At 33.2% G+C, this 18,061-nt stretch overlaps 1 protein-coding gene and 1 non-coding gene across 2 annotated transcripts in view; both read right to left on the reverse strand.

Annotated features, from left to right (window-relative positions):
• The window catches only part of STPG2 (sperm tail PG-rich repeat containing 2), a 594,553-nt gene that overhangs the window by 420,662 nt on the left and 155,830 nt on the right, over positions 1 to 18,061 (reverse strand). The window contains exon 10 of the mRNA XM_049630905.1: positions 17,174 to 17,266. Within this exon, the coding sequence (XP_049486862.1) occupies positions 17,174 to 17,266 (93 nt within the window). The remainder of the gene's footprint in view (positions 1 to 17,173; positions 17,267 to 18,061) is intronic.
• Positions 15,244 to 15,351, reverse strand: LOC125924082 (U6 spliceosomal RNA). The gene has a single exon (XR_007458267.1). It is a non-coding gene; the product is annotated as a U6 spliceosomal RNA (small nuclear RNA).

Raw genomic sequence — 18,061 nt, forward strand, 5'->3', positions numbered from 1 at the left:
AAAGGAAAGGAAAGGAAAGGAAAGGAAAGGAAAGGAAAGGAAAGGAAAGGAAAGGAAAGGAAAGCAAAGGAAAGCAAAGCAAAGCAAAAGAAAGGAAAGGAAAGGAAAGGAAAGCAAATGAAAGCAAAGGAAAGCAAAGGGAAAGGGAAAAGGAGAAAAAGAGAAAAGGAAAAAGAAAAGGGAAAGGAAAATAAAAGGGAAGGGAAGGGAAGAGAAGAGAAGAGAAGAGAAGAGAAGAGAAGAGAAGAGAAAGAAGAAAAGAAAAGAAAAGAAAAGAAAAGAAAAGAAAAGAAAAGAAAACCAGTCTCAAGAAATGCCTGTTCTGTCTAGCCAAAGAACCAGGAAGAAATCCCTGTAGGACTTTTGACTATAGTCATCCTACTCCATAGAAACACTGCTAAAAAGTCTGCACCCTGCTCCTCCACCACCAGGTGTTGTGGACACTATGGAGCAGAGCCTTATTAACCATGTATGTGCTGTACTAATGAAGTGCACTGTCCCACTCCCCACCTGATGATGCAGAAACTACAGGGCAGAGCCTTGACCCAATTCTACTCTATACTAAGCATGACAACAAAAAAGTAGCACCTTACCTCCTTCCAGCTAGAGAGTGTCAGGAGAGGAGTAGATTATAGAAAAGAGGAAGCTGAAGAAAGGAATTATTTATATCTGTATATGAAGTTTTTGGTATACCTCCAACTGGCTCATGGGTGAAACCAGAATCAAATTAACAAAGTAAAAGCTCTGAGAACTGAAATGTCATGTGAAATACTGTCCAAGTTTCAAACTGGCCACTGGGTAGCATACAAACAAGATAGAACAAAATAGCAGTGCAAAGATTTTAAGTACTAAATTGACATTTGAACTACAGCCCACAAAAATGGTCCAGGATGTGTGCCCTAAACCCAAATAAATTGACTATCTGTTAAAATAGATTTAAGTAGGAACCAGAATTTCATAACATAATACTGCAAATGTCCGGGACACAATCCAACATTACTCATCTTATGAAGGAAAAGAAAATCTCAACTCAAATGAGAAAAAATAATCAAGAAGAGGACAACACCAAAATGAAACAAATGCTGGAATTATCTGACAAGGACCTAAAAACAGACATCATACAAAAGTACCAACAAGCAATTATAACAGTCTTAAACAAATGGAAAATTAAAAATTCTTAGTATCTAGAGTATACAAAGAAAAACTAAATGACAACTTTAGAATGGAAAATACAATTAACAATTTTTTTTAATTTCACTAGATGAGCTAAATGGCAGAACGGAGATGACAAAAGAAAGAATCAGTCAACTTAAAGATAGATCAGTAGAAATTATCCAAATGAGAATAGACAGGAAAGAGATTTTAAAAGAATTAACAGAGCCTTAGGGATCTGTGGGAAAATACCAAAAAGTCTAAAATTTATATTGATTCAAAAGGAAAGAAGAAAGAGTATAGGGTTAAAATGCATATATATTTGAAGAAATAATGGCTAAAAAATTCCCCCAATTTGACAAAAGATATAAACCCCACAGATTCAACAACCTCAGACAAGACAAACCTAAGTAAATCTATACCCAGAAACATCAAAATCAAATTGCTGAGAAGTAAAACAAACCAAAACAAAAATCTTGAAATAAATCAGAGAGAAATATATACATTACCGTCAGGGGAACATCAATTCAAATAAGAACTGATTTTTCTCATCTGAAAGTCATCCATCTCATTTCCTTTCTGTTCCTCAAATACATCAAGTCTTTTCCTCCTCAGGGCTCTGGTGCTATAAGCTCCTCCTGTCTGAATCAACCTTACTTAGCCTCTTCTCACCATTGGTTTCTCATTTAGAATCTTAATGCCATTTTATCAGGGAAAACTTCTGGGAGCATCAACCCACCCCATATCTCTGTCATTTCTCTCTTTCACAGAACTTGTATATTTCCTTCCTGACTCATAACAGCAACAGAAAAAAAAGTCATGTTTATTTATTTTTTTTTACTTATGGCCTCCTTTCCCCTCTGCACTAAAATAGTATTTCTATGAAGACAAAGATTTTGCATGTCTTTCCCACCACTATGTTCCTAGCACCTAGAACTGCACATGTTAAACCCTAGTAAGCATATGCTAAATGAATGAATGAATGAACGAATGAAAGAACAACTGGATAAGTGCTTGAAATTAAACTAATTAGAAAGAAAGGGAGAGCTAATATTGAGTAAAACTTAGTATAAATTAATTATAGGACATTCTAACTCAGTTTTCAAACATGTAATTGTCTTAACATTGTCTGAGAACTTTAAAAAATATAGATACATGAACCCCACTCCACAACAATTAATAATTAATTATTATTATTAATTCATAATATCTAGAAACGAGAACTTGACATGGACATTTTTTTAAAGCTCTCTAGCTGATTCTACGAAGTTTTCCAAGCCAGGACTGAAAAACACTGGTCTTACTAGTTGGCATATAATTTTGGATCTACTAGCAAATGAAGAAATCTAGTTATAATAATGATCCAACAATTGTAAAGAGGAAAGGGGTACCTTTATAATAAAGTTTGAAAGACCTATTAGCTTCCAATAATAACGGTTTTGGCAAAATAAATTCACACTAGTATGTACCTTCCAAGAATATTGGCAACACAACAGATATTTTTAAATGATGTTAAAAATAACCTTCATCCTAAGAGAATTTGAGCAATTTAAGCTTCAGTGAAAATCCAGATAGTCATGACAAAAACAGAAACACAAAATGAAAGAGAATAAATAGCTGCCCTGGGAAGTTAACAAATTTGTCTTTTCTTCTTCATCTCTCTCATCCACTAAATTAATTAACTTTAAGAGCCCACTGAAAGTTTACTTCCTTCAAAAATTTTGTCTGCCTAACTTCATCACTTGAGTTGTGTTTTACCATACTTACATACTATCTGTCTGTAATTAGAGTAAATGAAGAAGTTACAAGAATTAATTGTATTTGGATGCATTAAAATAAAAAAATACCAATTAGAATCTAAGTGGAAATGTCAGACAGGCAGTTGAACATATATCTGAGGTCAAGGCAGACATAAGTGACCCACTGTGTCCTTGAATTATAGAACAGCTTCTACTATTTGATATTTGTAATGATGGGACTATAGTTTTAAACTCTCAATTAAGATTATAATGCATATAAAAGGTAATTCCAAGTGTTTACTATTCTCAAGCATGACTAATATTGGACCATAAACCTACACATGATGGATTAAATAATAATCCTCATTCAATATAGGGGCATCATCGTGTTTTTAAATGTAACAAATACCAGACAGAATCAATGGATTTCAAATTTTAAAACGTTTAGTGCATACACAAACCCCAAATTTTTCTATACAATTTCATGCTAAGTTTGAAATTTAAGTCTGAATATTTTAAATTTAATAGGCAAATTTAAATGAACAAGTTGAACACAAATTTTAACATTTACAATAATATAATTTTTAGGTTTGCTTCCTGATTTGCGTTTATTTTAATCAAAAATAACAAAATTATAATTGCAAATCCTGAGGATATTGAAGCTCAAATCAACTATACTTTAGAACAGTTACTAAAAATAAATCCCCCAAATTTATAACAGTTATAACATCTGGATCTACACATGAAAGATCATTCATTGAAATGATTTATCTAAACCTAAATATAAATAATAATTGATACCAACAAACAAGAAAACCTCCCCCTATATGGTTATTTTCACAGTAATCTCTATCTGAGAGCAAATTCTTATCTCAAGCTAAACTGATGCTCATCATATATTCCTTGAAATTATATTTAGGGCAAACACAACTAAACTGATGATTCTCTGAAGCCCAATTAGAGCCACTGAAATGGTGGTTCGCCAACCCTATGGAAAAAAATTAGCACCCTATACTAAGTTAAAGAAAGTAAAATGGGATAGGTTACGAAGAAAATAAAGTGCTAGGTCAAGTAAGGATTTTGTAAGTAGAACAAATTGAGAAAATCTGAACACACAATGAACACTGGAAAACAATGACTTTCATATATTCTATTTTTATGTAAAATTAACTTATTTCACCCAACTAAGAAAAATTCAAAACGTAGTGATTGAAAAGTTTAGATACATGGCAGCATTTGAAAATAAATAAAATAAATTTAATATTTATAAAGTATATTCTAGGGTTCCTGGCAGGCTCAGTCAATGGAGTACGCAACTCTTGGTCTCAGCATCATGAGTTCAAGTCTCACATTAGGCATGAAGCCTACTTAAAAAAAAAAATGTTAAACAATAAACCTTTAAAAAATAAAGTAAATAAAATTATATTCATACAAACTATATTGATACAGAGGATAAAATAACCTCCAATAGCCTTGGCTTTCAGAAAACATAGGCACAAAAACACAACTAAACTACATGCAAGGTATAACATAAAAGATAAGTACATTTTCTCACCTTTCTCTTTTTTCAACTTTAATGCAGACAATACCAAATGTTTCTTTTTAGACTATGTATCAATTTGATAAGGATTTCATTTCCTTTTTAGGTTCATTAGATTTTTCATAATTACATTATTCTTCCCTTGAGGTAAGTACTGCTCATAAGAGAAAAGAGAATCTTCTCATTTATATTCTTCCTTAAATGTCAAACTATATGCTGTGAACCTAGTATGTACCCAGTATGATACAAAACCAGGAAGGACAACAATGAAACAATATCTACCTTTAAGAAATTAATAATCTGTTTAAAGTTAAGACAAATGAAAACCAACCTCATAGCAATGGTCTTAAATAAATGTGTGACACTGGTCCAAATTAAAATAAAGATTTTAAAAAAGTATTCTTGACTAATGATATTCATAAAAGGCTTACTATAAAGAAGACTGAGAAAAAAATTACCAACCTCCTATTTTATGTCCATATTTTCTGTCAAAAAATAGCTTTCCTACTGAAACTAAAAATTCGTATATTGGTTTATAAGAATAGATTTCAAAATGCTTAAAAGTAATTATCAGAGATAATCAGTATGTTCCAAATAAAGTTAAATCTGCAACTCCTGATGAATTCTATCTCGTGATATTGAGAGACCCTGCAGATAAAATAGTGTGTATTGTTAATGCATTCAGGAGAACTCTAGAGATATCACAAAGTGATGATGTGTCATTCCTTCCACATACACACACAAAAAGTTGATCACATGCTGATCCACAGAGAAAGCCTTTGTATTTTTAATATTTTGAAATAATTGAGTATATTCTATTTTTCATAATGGAAGCAAGTTTAAAATAATAACAAATAATTAGAAATTAGTACTCTTCTAAACAGATCAAATTTAAATATGACTTAATACTTTAAGCTAAGTGAAAATTAAAAACAATATAAAATGTGTGGCATATAACTAAGCAGTATATGAAGGAAATGTATTGCTTATATATATATATACGTATATATATGTAATACGTATATATATATAAATAATCAAAAAGTAACTGAAAATCACTGAGCTTCCATTGCAAGACACTAGAAAAAGAAATACAAATCAAACCTAAGGAAAGCACAAAGAAAAATTATAAAGATAATCAATGAAATAGAAAATACAGAGAACAGAGTATTAGAACAGAGAAAATCAACAAAGTCAGAAGTTTTTCTTTAAAAAAATGATTACAAATATTGATAAACCTTTAATAGGATTTATTACAGGAAAAAAGGAAGGAAGTGAGAGGGGAAAATACAAATTACCAATATCAAGGGGAAAGGAAGGAGCATCATTATAAATCCTACAGATAAAAAAGAAGGCAATATTATGATTAAGCAAATATATTTGACAATATGGAAGAAATGGATATATTTCTCTAAAAGTTGAATTAATAAAAGTAACCAAAAGAAGAAATATAAAATATACATAGTTCAAAATCTATTAAGGTGTTTAAAAATAGGATTATTATTATTCAGGTATGTCAAGGTAAACAGATTGAGAGCCGACCACCATTGAAAACAAAGTCTGTTATACTCACAGATCCCAATTCCACAGGAGGTCACACAGAGAAGCACCAAGGTTGGTGGGGAGGCAGGAAGGGGAAAATATGGATGAGAGTTTTTACTGTGGTTTCCACTAAAAGGAATGGTGACAAAGGATATGCAGGTTTAGGATTGGCTAGTTTGAGTAATTTCAGAAGGCTCAGGGGCTTAGGGGGCTGTCCCTTATTGTCTGGTACCTGTCCCTGGGTGATTAAAGCAGGAGAATAATGGCCCCTATTGGCCTCCATAAAGAAGGCTGTTGGTGGTGAGCTCTGGATTGGTTAGTTTGCATAAGAAAGGAAATTTGGAGGAGAGTCATTCCGGGCTAATCCTGGAAGGGGCAGTTTCTCCAAGGTCAACAAGACCCCAGAGGCCAAATCATCAGAAACACTGGGTTAACAGATAAGGGAATTGAATCCTTTCTTTAAAACCTTCCCACAAGTAAAATCTCAGGTCTAGAAGGCTTTAACAGGGAATCCTTACAAACATTTAAGAAAGAGTAAGTCAATCTTGCAAAAAATAAACTATTCTCTCTTTGAGAGACTAGGAAGAAAAAGAACACTTACTCTCTTTGAAGAATCCAGTATAACCTTGACTCAAAATCCTTAAGGTCATTACAAGAAATTGTCTTCCCTGCCAATAATTCTTTCACCAATACTGCCAGCCTTAGACTTAGAGAATGGCTTATTTACTGTTATGGTATTCTAGACATTATTTATGATCAAGGAACTCATTTCGCAGTAAAAGAAATGTAGCATCGGGCTTGTGCTCACACAATTCACTAGGTCTAACATACTCTCAGCACTTAAAATCATCTGACCTAAAAGAACATCAGAAGGGCTTGTTGAAAACTCAATTAAGGTACCTGCCAGTTGAGAGACAAGACCTTGAGAGGACAGGATTTAAGCACACATGGTGGGGGTGCCGGGGTGGCTCAGTCGGTTGAGCGTCCTACTTCGGCTCAGGTCGTGATCTCGCGGTTTCTGCGTTTGAGCCCCGAGTCGGGCTGTGTGCTGACAGCTCAGAGCCTGGAGCCTGCTTCAGATTCTGCATCTCCTTTATTTTTTGCCCCTCCCCCGCTTGTGCTCTATCTCTCTCTGTCTCTCAAAAATAAATGTTAAAAAAAATTTTTTTTAACATACATGGTGCTAAGATACAATATATATCAAGTACCTCTTCTCATTATTTCACTAATAACATGCAAAATGTTTGCCTCCTGTCTCCATAACTTTGAGCTCTACTTATTTATAAGTCTTGCTTCTCAAGAGAGGAATGTTTCCATTAGAGATACAACTGTGATTGTACAAGTTGAAAGCTCAGTGTCAACTAGCATTTGCGGATACTGATGCTACTGAAACGAGGTAGAGTTTACTGACTGGAGTGATTTGTCACAATTAACAAATGGAATCTGGGTTGCTAATTACACAGTGAGGACAGGAAAAACTTTATCAGGGCATTCTCTGCAATTCTTCTAATACTTCTATCTCCAATGTAAGATTGTTAGAAAGCACATCAAGCAAAAAAAGGAAGAGTCGTTAAGGATTCACATCCTTCAAAAATGAAAGTTTGGTCTTCTATTAGGTAAAGAACCCTAAACAACTGACACTCTTCTTGAGAGCAAAGGAAAAAGGCAGAGAGTAATAGAAGGAAGTCAGAAGTATCATCTACAGCCTTGGACTATTTAAAAAATAAGGACTGTGGCAGGTCTTCAGATAAATCTCCTTCTCTCTCTCCGCTTCTCTCCCTTGTATGTGTCTATGTGTTAACTATTTTAATCTTCCTTCTTCTCTTTCTCCTTTTTATTTTCTAAAAGTTTTATAAGTTAACAAAGTATGATTTAGTATTTATGTAACAATCAAACTGCACATTAACACTGTATAACAGCATTTAGATAACAAAATATTTAGATGGACTATGACTAAATTTGGCCAAAAATGAAGATAAACACAGTTGGAAACTTGTATCTCCTCATGTTGGAGAGTGAGGAAACTTATGTTATACAAAGCATAGTTGTTTGTATTAGGCAGAAACACAGAGTTGTTTGGAATATCATGTGGAAATTCAAACATGAGTAGAAAGACACATATGGATGCTAAGTGGTCTAAGGGGTGAAAGGTACCAGATTTTAAGCAATTTATTATCCCAGCTCAAAACCTGAGAATCTTCAAACCATATTTGTGCTTTGTCAGATGGCTCTTTGCTGGTTTTGCCAACAGGAGGTACTAGAGGATACTGGAAAGGCTGACGAAAGAAGGGATTTCTTCCTATGCATCTGCTTCTTCATTTGAAAGCAATTTCTTCCTATAGTAGCAACTGAATTTACGTAGCTACAATTTCTCCTACAAGTTCCTGCTTTGGTTTTCCTTATGTCATTCTGTACCCCCTCAAACTTTATAATGTAAGTACTTCTTCCCATTATCTCCTTTCTTTATCCTCCTCTTAGCTCTGACTCTTCCCTTTACCCTCTTTTTCTATTTTTCTATGTCATTTTAACTTATATAAACCTCTTACAGTTTTCCATATCTGTTCCCTATGTACTTGTGACAATGATATAAAACTTACTTAGTAACTACATCTTAAACTTATGTGATGGAAAAATACCTTTTCCCTTAGACATCTATAATAATTTGTATAATAATACAAAGGGACTACTGTTTGTCCCTAAAAGTGCCAACAGAAGGACAATTAGTACACACTTTTGTATATAATGATGACCATGTACCTAAAAGTTTAATGTTTTCAATTGGTCAAAAGATGTCTGTGATAACCATGTCAGTGAGATATCTGTAAATGAATCCAGCATTTCAAGCTATAGCTTTTTCCATCAGTGGAGGTAATTTTGAAAAGAGATATGAGTTCCTAAATATTTAAACACACTGAAACAAGGTTTACTCCTCATGAATATATGCATCCTAAGTAAGATAATTAGAAATTTGAAGTCAATTTCTAAATGCCATAATGCCATGTTTCATTAGTCATGAATTTATTATAAAGAGGTCTTAATGGTATTAATGCGATCATTGTTATACCATTTGTAGGGTTGCACATGTGGTTATATTAGCTTCAAGGACTTAAATGATGGAGTTATAGTCTTGACTAAACATTTCCATATCACCGTTAACATACTTCCTCTTGTTTAATAACCAAATAAGCTGTAAAACAATGACTGGTTGATATAAAATGTAGGAATCATATTGGGATGGATGCCACAAATGTCACAAAATTTAAACCTCCGAAAATATATAAAATATGAGTCATTTTTCTGTTCATTTTATTTTTTTGTTAATTTTTTTAATGTTTATTTCTCAGAGAGAGAGAGACAGAGATAGAGTGTAAGCAAGGGAGGGAGGGCAGAGAAAGAGAGACACAGAATCCAAAGCAGGCTCCAGGCTCTGTGTTGGAGCTCAGAGCGAGGCTCGAACCCACAAACGGTGAGACCATGACCCCAGCCGAAGTTGGGAGCTTAACCGACTGAGCCACCCAGGCACCCCTCTGTTGTTCATTTTATTTATTTATTAAGTAGGCTGCAACGCAGGGCTTGACCTCATGACCCTGAGATTAAGACCTGAATCAAGATGCACCCATGCACCGGAGCCACCCAGCAACCCAACTATTGTTCATTTTAAATAATCATGACACCTTCAAAGTTAGGACAGATTTCATTCTCAAAACACATGAAAGTGCAAAAATTTTTTAGCAACTGAAGAGTAAAGATAAAATCCTTTCTTCATGAAGCTATTATTTACTTCTGAGATCTATGTAGGGCAATCAAAAATAGCTAAAACTATAGAAAAGCATTCTTCTCACAATCTGTGTAAGTACTGGTAGGTAACTGCACCCAATCAAAATGCAGGCCACTAGAATCTGGCTTATGCCAGCGAATCTGGCTCGGCAGTTGTCTTCGCTATCCTTTCTCTGCTTTGATGAAGATGACAGCCAGCAGCACTTGTTCTTGCTGTTTGCATATCAAACCCATTTTCTGAACTAATGAAGTTACACAATTAAGTGAAAGTTATAAAGACTTCAAAATGTAATGTAACTCAAGGAAGTATCTAAGTGTACTCTGACCAACTCACTTTCCATGATTTCAGAAATCATGTGCCTAAAATCCTTTACTTACATTAATGGGCCTATATTCAGAAAATTCATTTTCATGTGCTTTCCTTCACCAATGGTTAGGTGAATGATAAGATACCAATAAGCAAACTAACCAACAAAATAAAGTCTAAAAACTATGCAAAAATTAAAACACTTTCTATATCCATTCCAATGAGAAATTATAAAACAGCCTGAGAGTAATACAGATTTAGTCAGAAGAACTTTAATTCTTGTGAAATAGTTCAGCTGAAATCACTTCTGATATATTTTTACTATCTTTAGGGTCCCACGGGTCTGATTTTACTTGTGAGTTCCTGAAACACTAGCACCAGCTAGGCTATGCCTCCTCTTCAGAGGGCTAAATCCCAGCAACTAAAGGTCTCTCCGAGTTTTCAAGTTTTAATAATTCTACCCATTCCCTTTGTCCCCCAAGGCCTAAACATGGTGGCACTGATTGCCTGTGTTACTATGTCCAAGATACTTTAGCATTCCCTCTTTGTCTTTTTAGTTCTCCAATATACACGATTCCTTATATTCTCTATCTCAAAATAACTAGTGAGGTTCAATGTTCTGACCAGGGCCTGACTGATATAGCCCCTCTCTGCCTAAATACACGTTTATAACTTTTCTATCTGCAGCAGCCACCCAGTGTGAGGGAAAGAGGGTGTTACTCTAGCACATTTCCAGACTCTCAGATATTAAGAGGAATTCATGCTTTATCATCTCTTGGATTTCTTTTTTAATAACTTTTTATTTATTTATTCATTCTGAGTGACAGAAAGAGCGAGGGGACATGGGGGGGGCGGGAGGGCGGTGCAGAGAGACAGAGGAGAGAGAGAATTCCAAGCAGGCTCCATGCTGTGCTGTTAGCGCACAGCCCAGTGAGGGGCTGCAACCTGTAAAATCATGACCTGAGCCAAAATCAAGAGTCAGAGGCTTAGCTGACTGAACTACCCAGGTGCCCCTCATCTCTGGGATTTCTTAACTTCAGTCTCCATTTATCCACCATTACTACCCAACACTCAATCTTACCAGAGTTCACAAAGAATGTGGAGGAGCATAAAACAAGCCTCACATTCAAATATCAACTCCATTGCTCTGCTGTCTTTCTCGATTCTTGCATATTCTTCCAATTCAGGAGAGGCTTTCTCATTCAGTATAGCAAGAAGCTTCCCTTATTCTACAACTTTCCTATTATCTTTCCTGTAGTAAAATTATTGGATTTCTGCTATCACCATGAGGAGAATATGCCCCAGCTATCCTGCTGGTCCCAGTCAAATGGCAGCATGCAGTAGACTTTCCCCCAGAAAACCTGCAGCCTGAATTAAGCTTCCCTACCTGAACTGCAAACTTGCACGTAATAAATGTCTTTCATGTTATGCTACTAAGATTTTGAGTTTATTATTCAGAAATAGCTAATTAATACAGAAGTTGGAACTCTTGGCCAACATCTAGTTCTAGAATATTTAAAGGAAAGTTGAAATTAGGAAACACTTTAGAAATAACGTAGAAACTTCTTTTCATTTTATTAAGCCATGGTCCCCACAATTGCTGTCTCTGAAGTAAACTTCAAGAAATGTTTCCTAAGTCAAAAACTCAACATTTATTCCCTTTTCATTCCTGACATAGTAATACCATGCAAGACAGAGGTGCCTCAGGTGGAAGAAGGCGAATTTCACTTTCAAAAAAGTGTTAAAAAGAAAAAGACATTACCATATTTCAATATATACTCTTCATTAATATTACAGAATGGTGAAAAGAGAGCATAGGCTTTGGAATAGGACTGACTTAGCTTTGAGCCATAACCCTGACGTTTACAATCTTTATAACTAACTTATTCATAGGTTACTAACGCAATGAAATAAGTGTTAGAAGCAATAATACACTTACTTCTTACTTTGATCCTATTGGGCTATCCCTATTTAATTTACTATCCTTATTTAATGTTTGAGGAAACTGAGATTTAAAGAAGTTGCCTAAGCTCATTCATCTACAAGGGGGAGTAAAAATTTTTAAAAGCATTTCTCTGATTCCAAAGCTTTTGCTCTTAAACTTTAACCTGTTTAGGGATTGTAATCAAAATATTTAACAACTTAAATTATTATAAATTAAAAAATATATAAATCACAATTTATTTTTAATATTCTCTTCATTCTCAACTCTCTGTATTCTAGGTCTGTTTTTCAAGTAATTAAAGCTATAGTGCAAACTGCTCACCAAATAATTCTAATAAATTCAGGTCATTTCTTAATTTTTAGAAAAAGTTGCTCTAATTTTTTGTGACTTTTGATACCAGTTGTCATTAGGCAAAGGATGCCCCTTTATGAGGCATGAAGAGATCTAAGAAAGTATATCAAATTCTTCCAATGACTTTCCCACTAAATGATAATCATAGTTAATTTTTAGTCTCTCAATAACTAGAGGAAAGTTATTAACTTCAATATCGTTCATAATACTGAATTCTCTATCAGCTTCTGGAAGACAGAAATTACATTAAAAAAAAAAACTTCTATTCCTTATAATAATGTCTGAGATCTTTACAGTCTCATCTCTTTTGTTTTAAATCATAAAAGTAATTTATTATACTGTCATATTTATTTCACGTAAGCCTAATTCTTTAAGCCGGAGAAGAGTAGCGCAAAAAGACTGAACTCTATTACTAAACTGCCTCCGTTTGAATTCTGACTCTGTCATTTAAACTTTAAACTTGTGCCTCAGTTTCCTCATTTTTCAAAATGACCATAATTATAGTACTCAAATGAGTTACTATACATTTGGAATGGTGCCTAGTACAGAAGAAGCATTAGCACTTATTTTTATTAATAAAATTAATTTAGTTAACATCTGTGACAGATTTCTTTTGTTGTTGTTGTTGTTGTTGTTTTTAACAATCCATGTCATTAAATGAATATAAAATGTAACAGATTCTCAGTGGTGATTCCCCTAACATACACTCAAAACCAAAAAGTCCAACACTGGTAACTTCTCACAAATCCTCTGGTGATTTCACTCTGCATTTCACTCCTGCATAGTTTTTTGCCCTTTGGAGCTGTAACTGTATTAATGACTCTTCTTTGAGAGGACCCACTATGAGAGAGTCTTAGGCTTTGTTTCATTCCCTAGAGGCCTCTAAGGCTGTAACAATTAAAATTCAAAGTCATCTAGTTGTTTGGCAAATGTCCTCAGGGTAAAAGTGAACTTCACTGCCACTCTGGGTCCCTCCTAAATTTAGCCTTTAGCCTGTGTACTCATTTCTTTCTAATTCTTGGAAGCACTCATGAAAAAATTCTGTTTCTATTTTATCTAGAATTTTGCTTGTTTGCAGAGAATAGGTCAGTCCAGGAACCAGTACATCATAATGCTATTCCAAACACATACTCACCATTAACTCATGAGTACTATTTTTATTTTTATTATTATTTTAAAATAATACATTCACAGCATAATAAAAATCAAATCATAGATGAGTCTAAAATAAACAGTAAAATTGTCCTCCTTGACCTCTCCCTGTTCTATTCCCAGAAATAATTTAACAGTAATTGGGTTTCTTAGAGGTTGGGATTTTTTATTATTATTTACCATTACAAACTTAATATAAGGACTTATACTGAAATTTGTCAACTTTTGACATCTGTTGACTCTGCACACTATAAGAAATTTAGCATATTTTACTGCCTCCCAAACTTTTACCTCTTTCTTTTATTATTATTGATATTAAGTTTTCTAATATTTACAGTCTTTTATTTTTATTGATATTAAAATTTAATTGATATTAAGTTTTCTAATATTTACATTTTATATTATAACTAAGATCTCTGCAATTTGTATAGATTGATCTAAAACCAATCCGTATTAAAACAGAAATTAGAATATCATATTTATTGCTTATCAAACCAACTAGTATGGCCAAACACAAAAAGAAGCAAATAAAATTCTGTCACCAAATCCCTGACTCTTGAAGATGACCCATGAATGAGCTAAAAATGCCTTCTTTATTAATTTGTTTTCACTTTATTTCATCCAGGTATTGCTTAGTTTCTATTCTTCTCTAGGTTTATATCACTCTTCTCTCATTTCTCTCCTTATATTTTGCTGGAACATCTTTATACATGGAAATGTAGAGGTACTACAATTTCCAGGCTCTTGTGTGTCAGAAAATTATTTTCTTGATTCATTTAATTGGATTTATATTGGATAAAGTCAGAATTCTATATCCAAAATTATTTCCTCTCAGAAATCCATCATTTTCTAGCTCTGAAATATTGCTAATACTACTGGGATAGTGTTTGATATCAGTATGTTTCTCATCCCTCTGTAGGTGACCCACTTACTTTTCTCTGTGGAAGATTCCAAGGTATTTTATTTCTAGTCTTCTGAAAATGCAACCATGTGAAAGGGATTTTTGACTTCTAAAATTCATCCTTCCTGGTATTTTGTTGACTTCTTCTTATTGAAGACTTGTGTCTTTATTCAGCTTAGGAAAACCTTCTGTTGTTGTTTTGTTTGTTTGTTTGTTTTGTTTTGTTTTGTTTTTTTACCATCAAATGTTCCTAACTACTATCTTAGCATTCCACTTTTGGAATGCCTAATAAACAGATGTTTGGTTTGTTTATAGCTTCCATTTATCATATATTCACTCTGTCTTTTTATATTAAACCAATATTATGTTGTAGTTAAAAATAACTTATTTTACTGCGACCATGTAAAAAGAAAAGAGATATATGTTCATGCTTTTCATATGAAAGCAGAAGCCTGAGTTTTTAAATATTTTTATGTGAAACTTATATAAAATTTTGAAAATCAAACAATGTGTCCTTTAAGATTGCAGTATATCCGTATATATAAATTTTAAATATGTAGGAGGTAAACTGTCTAATTTTTTTTTAAATATGGAATGCTTCAGGGATGCCTGGGTAGCTAAGTCGGTTAAGCGTTCAACTTTGGCTCAGGTCCTGATCTCATAGTCCGTGGGTTTGAGACCCACATTGGGCTCTGTGCTGACAGCTCAGAGCCTGGAGCCTGCTTCAGATTCTATGTCTTCTGCCCCACCCCCCCCCCCCCAATCTGCCCCTCTCCCACTTGTGTTCTCTCTCTCTCAAAAATAAATAAAAATAAACTTAAATAAATAAATAATAAATAAAATATGGAACACTTCACATATTTGCATGTCAGTCTTGTGCAGGGGGCCATGCTAATCTTCTCTGTGTCATTCCAATTTTAATTGTTATGCTGTCAAAGTGAGCACTGTAATATTTTTATGTGAAGTGAAAATTATAAAACTAATCCCATTATTTCATAAGTTTAAGATCAATTTTGATATGAAATTAATAATTTGGATTCTCATTACATATATATTATACACCCACAGGTTTGAAGAGTATCTCATTTGCAGAAGAGTTTCAAAAGCTAAAATATTCTATGTGATTAAACTATTCTGCTTCTTGGGTAAACAAAGTCCCACCCAATACTTTCCATTGCAAGTATGTCATGTCAAAAAATAAAAATACAAAAACAGAAGTTTCAAGATCCAGTGAGAGACCAAGGTAAAAGAGAAAAATGTAAATTAGATAACAGCAATTGGTAAGTAACTCATCTTTCTTTAGGGCACATCACCATCTTTTTTTTACTACAAGCAAATTTAGCACATACATATGCATTCCTAGGGGTACCTTCAGAGATTTGAATTTTTTTCCTAGTAACTATGATATTATGATAGAAATAACTATGAATCCACTAAATATTCCTATGCTTGAAAGCTTTAAACTAGTAATAAATTACTTCTGACATACCTCACAGTGGATCCTACAATGTGTACAATGATTCACTTGAGAAACAACACAACCATAAAATTGCTCAAGATAAAGAAATGATCTATGAAAACAACACATTTATTTAACAATTATGAGAATCTCTTACATGTCAAGAAAACTGACAGATAATTTTAAACTGTCTTTTGAACTTATTGGTACAAAAACGTCATAGAACCTGATGTCAATTTTGACACCATCTCCTACATTCAGTCAACCAATGTCTCAGAAAAAAATAAGTCTATTCCTGATGCCTCTCACCAAATTAGTGTAATTTGTATGATTTTTTAGACTTTACAACGTATTAATTTAACGAATTAATCAACTCTTGGCACTGTGAACCTACTATAATTTTATTTCAGCAAGCAATACTATTTCTCAAGTTTTAAAACCTGGTTGATGAGCTTGTTTCGATAATTTGTTATTAAGAATATCTTATAATGACAGTCTAATTTCTATATAGATTTATTTTAGCAATATCTATACATAGAAGTCTAACTTTTTAACTGCAAATTTCAAAATGTACTTTTAGTAAAATCAATCTGGATGAAACAGTCAAGTATTCATGTTTAAATGTCATCTGCTTTATGTATTTCAATTTATTCAATACTAGCTTTTTATAAAAAATGGAAATTTAGTTAGAAAAATATCATAAAACACAATTTAAAATACAGATTCACATGGATTTAAAAAATCACTATAGAGTCTTAGGTTTCAAGATTGACTCAAATTTAAAAGAAAAAAATTTACACTTATAAGTAAACTGTTTTGAACCTTAAGTAGGCCTTCCCCTTCATATACAACATGATTATGTTTTCCTACACATTCTAAAAACAAATGTTCTCTGATCCTACAGGAGAAGTTCCATATAATCACCCCTCATAGAGCAATGCTGGACTCTGCTTAGCTTCAAGACTTTTGGTGAACTTTAAAAAATGGAAGTATCGGGGCACCTTGTTGGCTCAGTCAGTTGAGCATCTGACTCTTGATTTCAGCTCAGGTCACAATTCCAGGGTAGTAGGACAGTGCCCCACAGCACTGGGCATGAACCCTGTTTATGAGTCTCTCTCTCTCCTTCTGCCTCTCTCCCCCATTCATGCTCTCTTAAAAAAAAAAAAAAAGGAAGTATCATACTAGTCAAAGATGTTACCAACAGCCTACCATGTACCTCTCTCAGATCCTAATATGCTGTTCATGTTATACAGTCCCTCCATGATTCCCAGATTACAAATAACTTTTGTTATAAAGGGGTCTTCTTACCATATCTGACAGTTTAGTAGGTTTTTCTGGTCTTGACAAAATAACAGCATATCGGTTAGTCAAGTTAGGTAATTCATCAGAAACTCCACCAACCTGTGAATTCCAAAAAGCATGTTGAAAAAAGAAATAAAAAAGAGTGTGTCAATGCTATTTATCAATTCAAGTGGCCCTATGAGTAATAAATTTTCAAGGAAGCCCATCAATGTTGCTCTGTCACTAAATAGAGACAGATATATATTCATTAAAAATTAAAAATTTTAAATGGGATATAGAAGCAAAAGACTTTAAGTCAATGAGACATTGAATGGAAAAAAAAAAGAGGTGATTATATGGACCTCTAGAAAAACAAGATAGATCTACATACATTATTTAAACACATTACAAGTGAGTTATTATCTATACCATAATGTCAAATTCAAACATCAATTCTTGTTGTTTCATTATATATATATATAAGTAATATACATGTATATATACACATACATCACATACACATACACACATATATAAAGATATTTGGCCAATTATATAGTATTATTTGTTAGTACTTAATTATTAATACATGAAATAAAATATATGAACAATAACTATTTACACTGATTATGTGAAAATCCTGGATGAATAAATTTCCTAAGCAAAATCATCTACACTCTCTTAAATACTACAATTCCTAATATGCATTGAGTATGTAAATTAATAGGTTATATAAAGCTGGTAACCTAAAAATTTAATTAGCAATTAATTAATCTTTTTGATATTATACTCTTTCTGATTCATCATATAATTTAACCATTTGTATCCATTTAATATTTTAAACTGTTAACCAATAGTAACATTCTTTGTATATACAAAGGGATGAGAATATTCTCATTTTCCCATTTTTATATA

The sequence above is a fragment of the Panthera uncia genome, chromosome B1 (genome assembly GCF_023721935.1).
Source record: "Panthera uncia isolate 11264 chromosome B1, Puncia_PCG_1.0, whole genome shotgun sequence".
In the NCBI taxonomy this organism is placed as follows: Eukaryota; Metazoa; Chordata; class Mammalia; order Carnivora; family Felidae; genus Panthera; species Panthera uncia.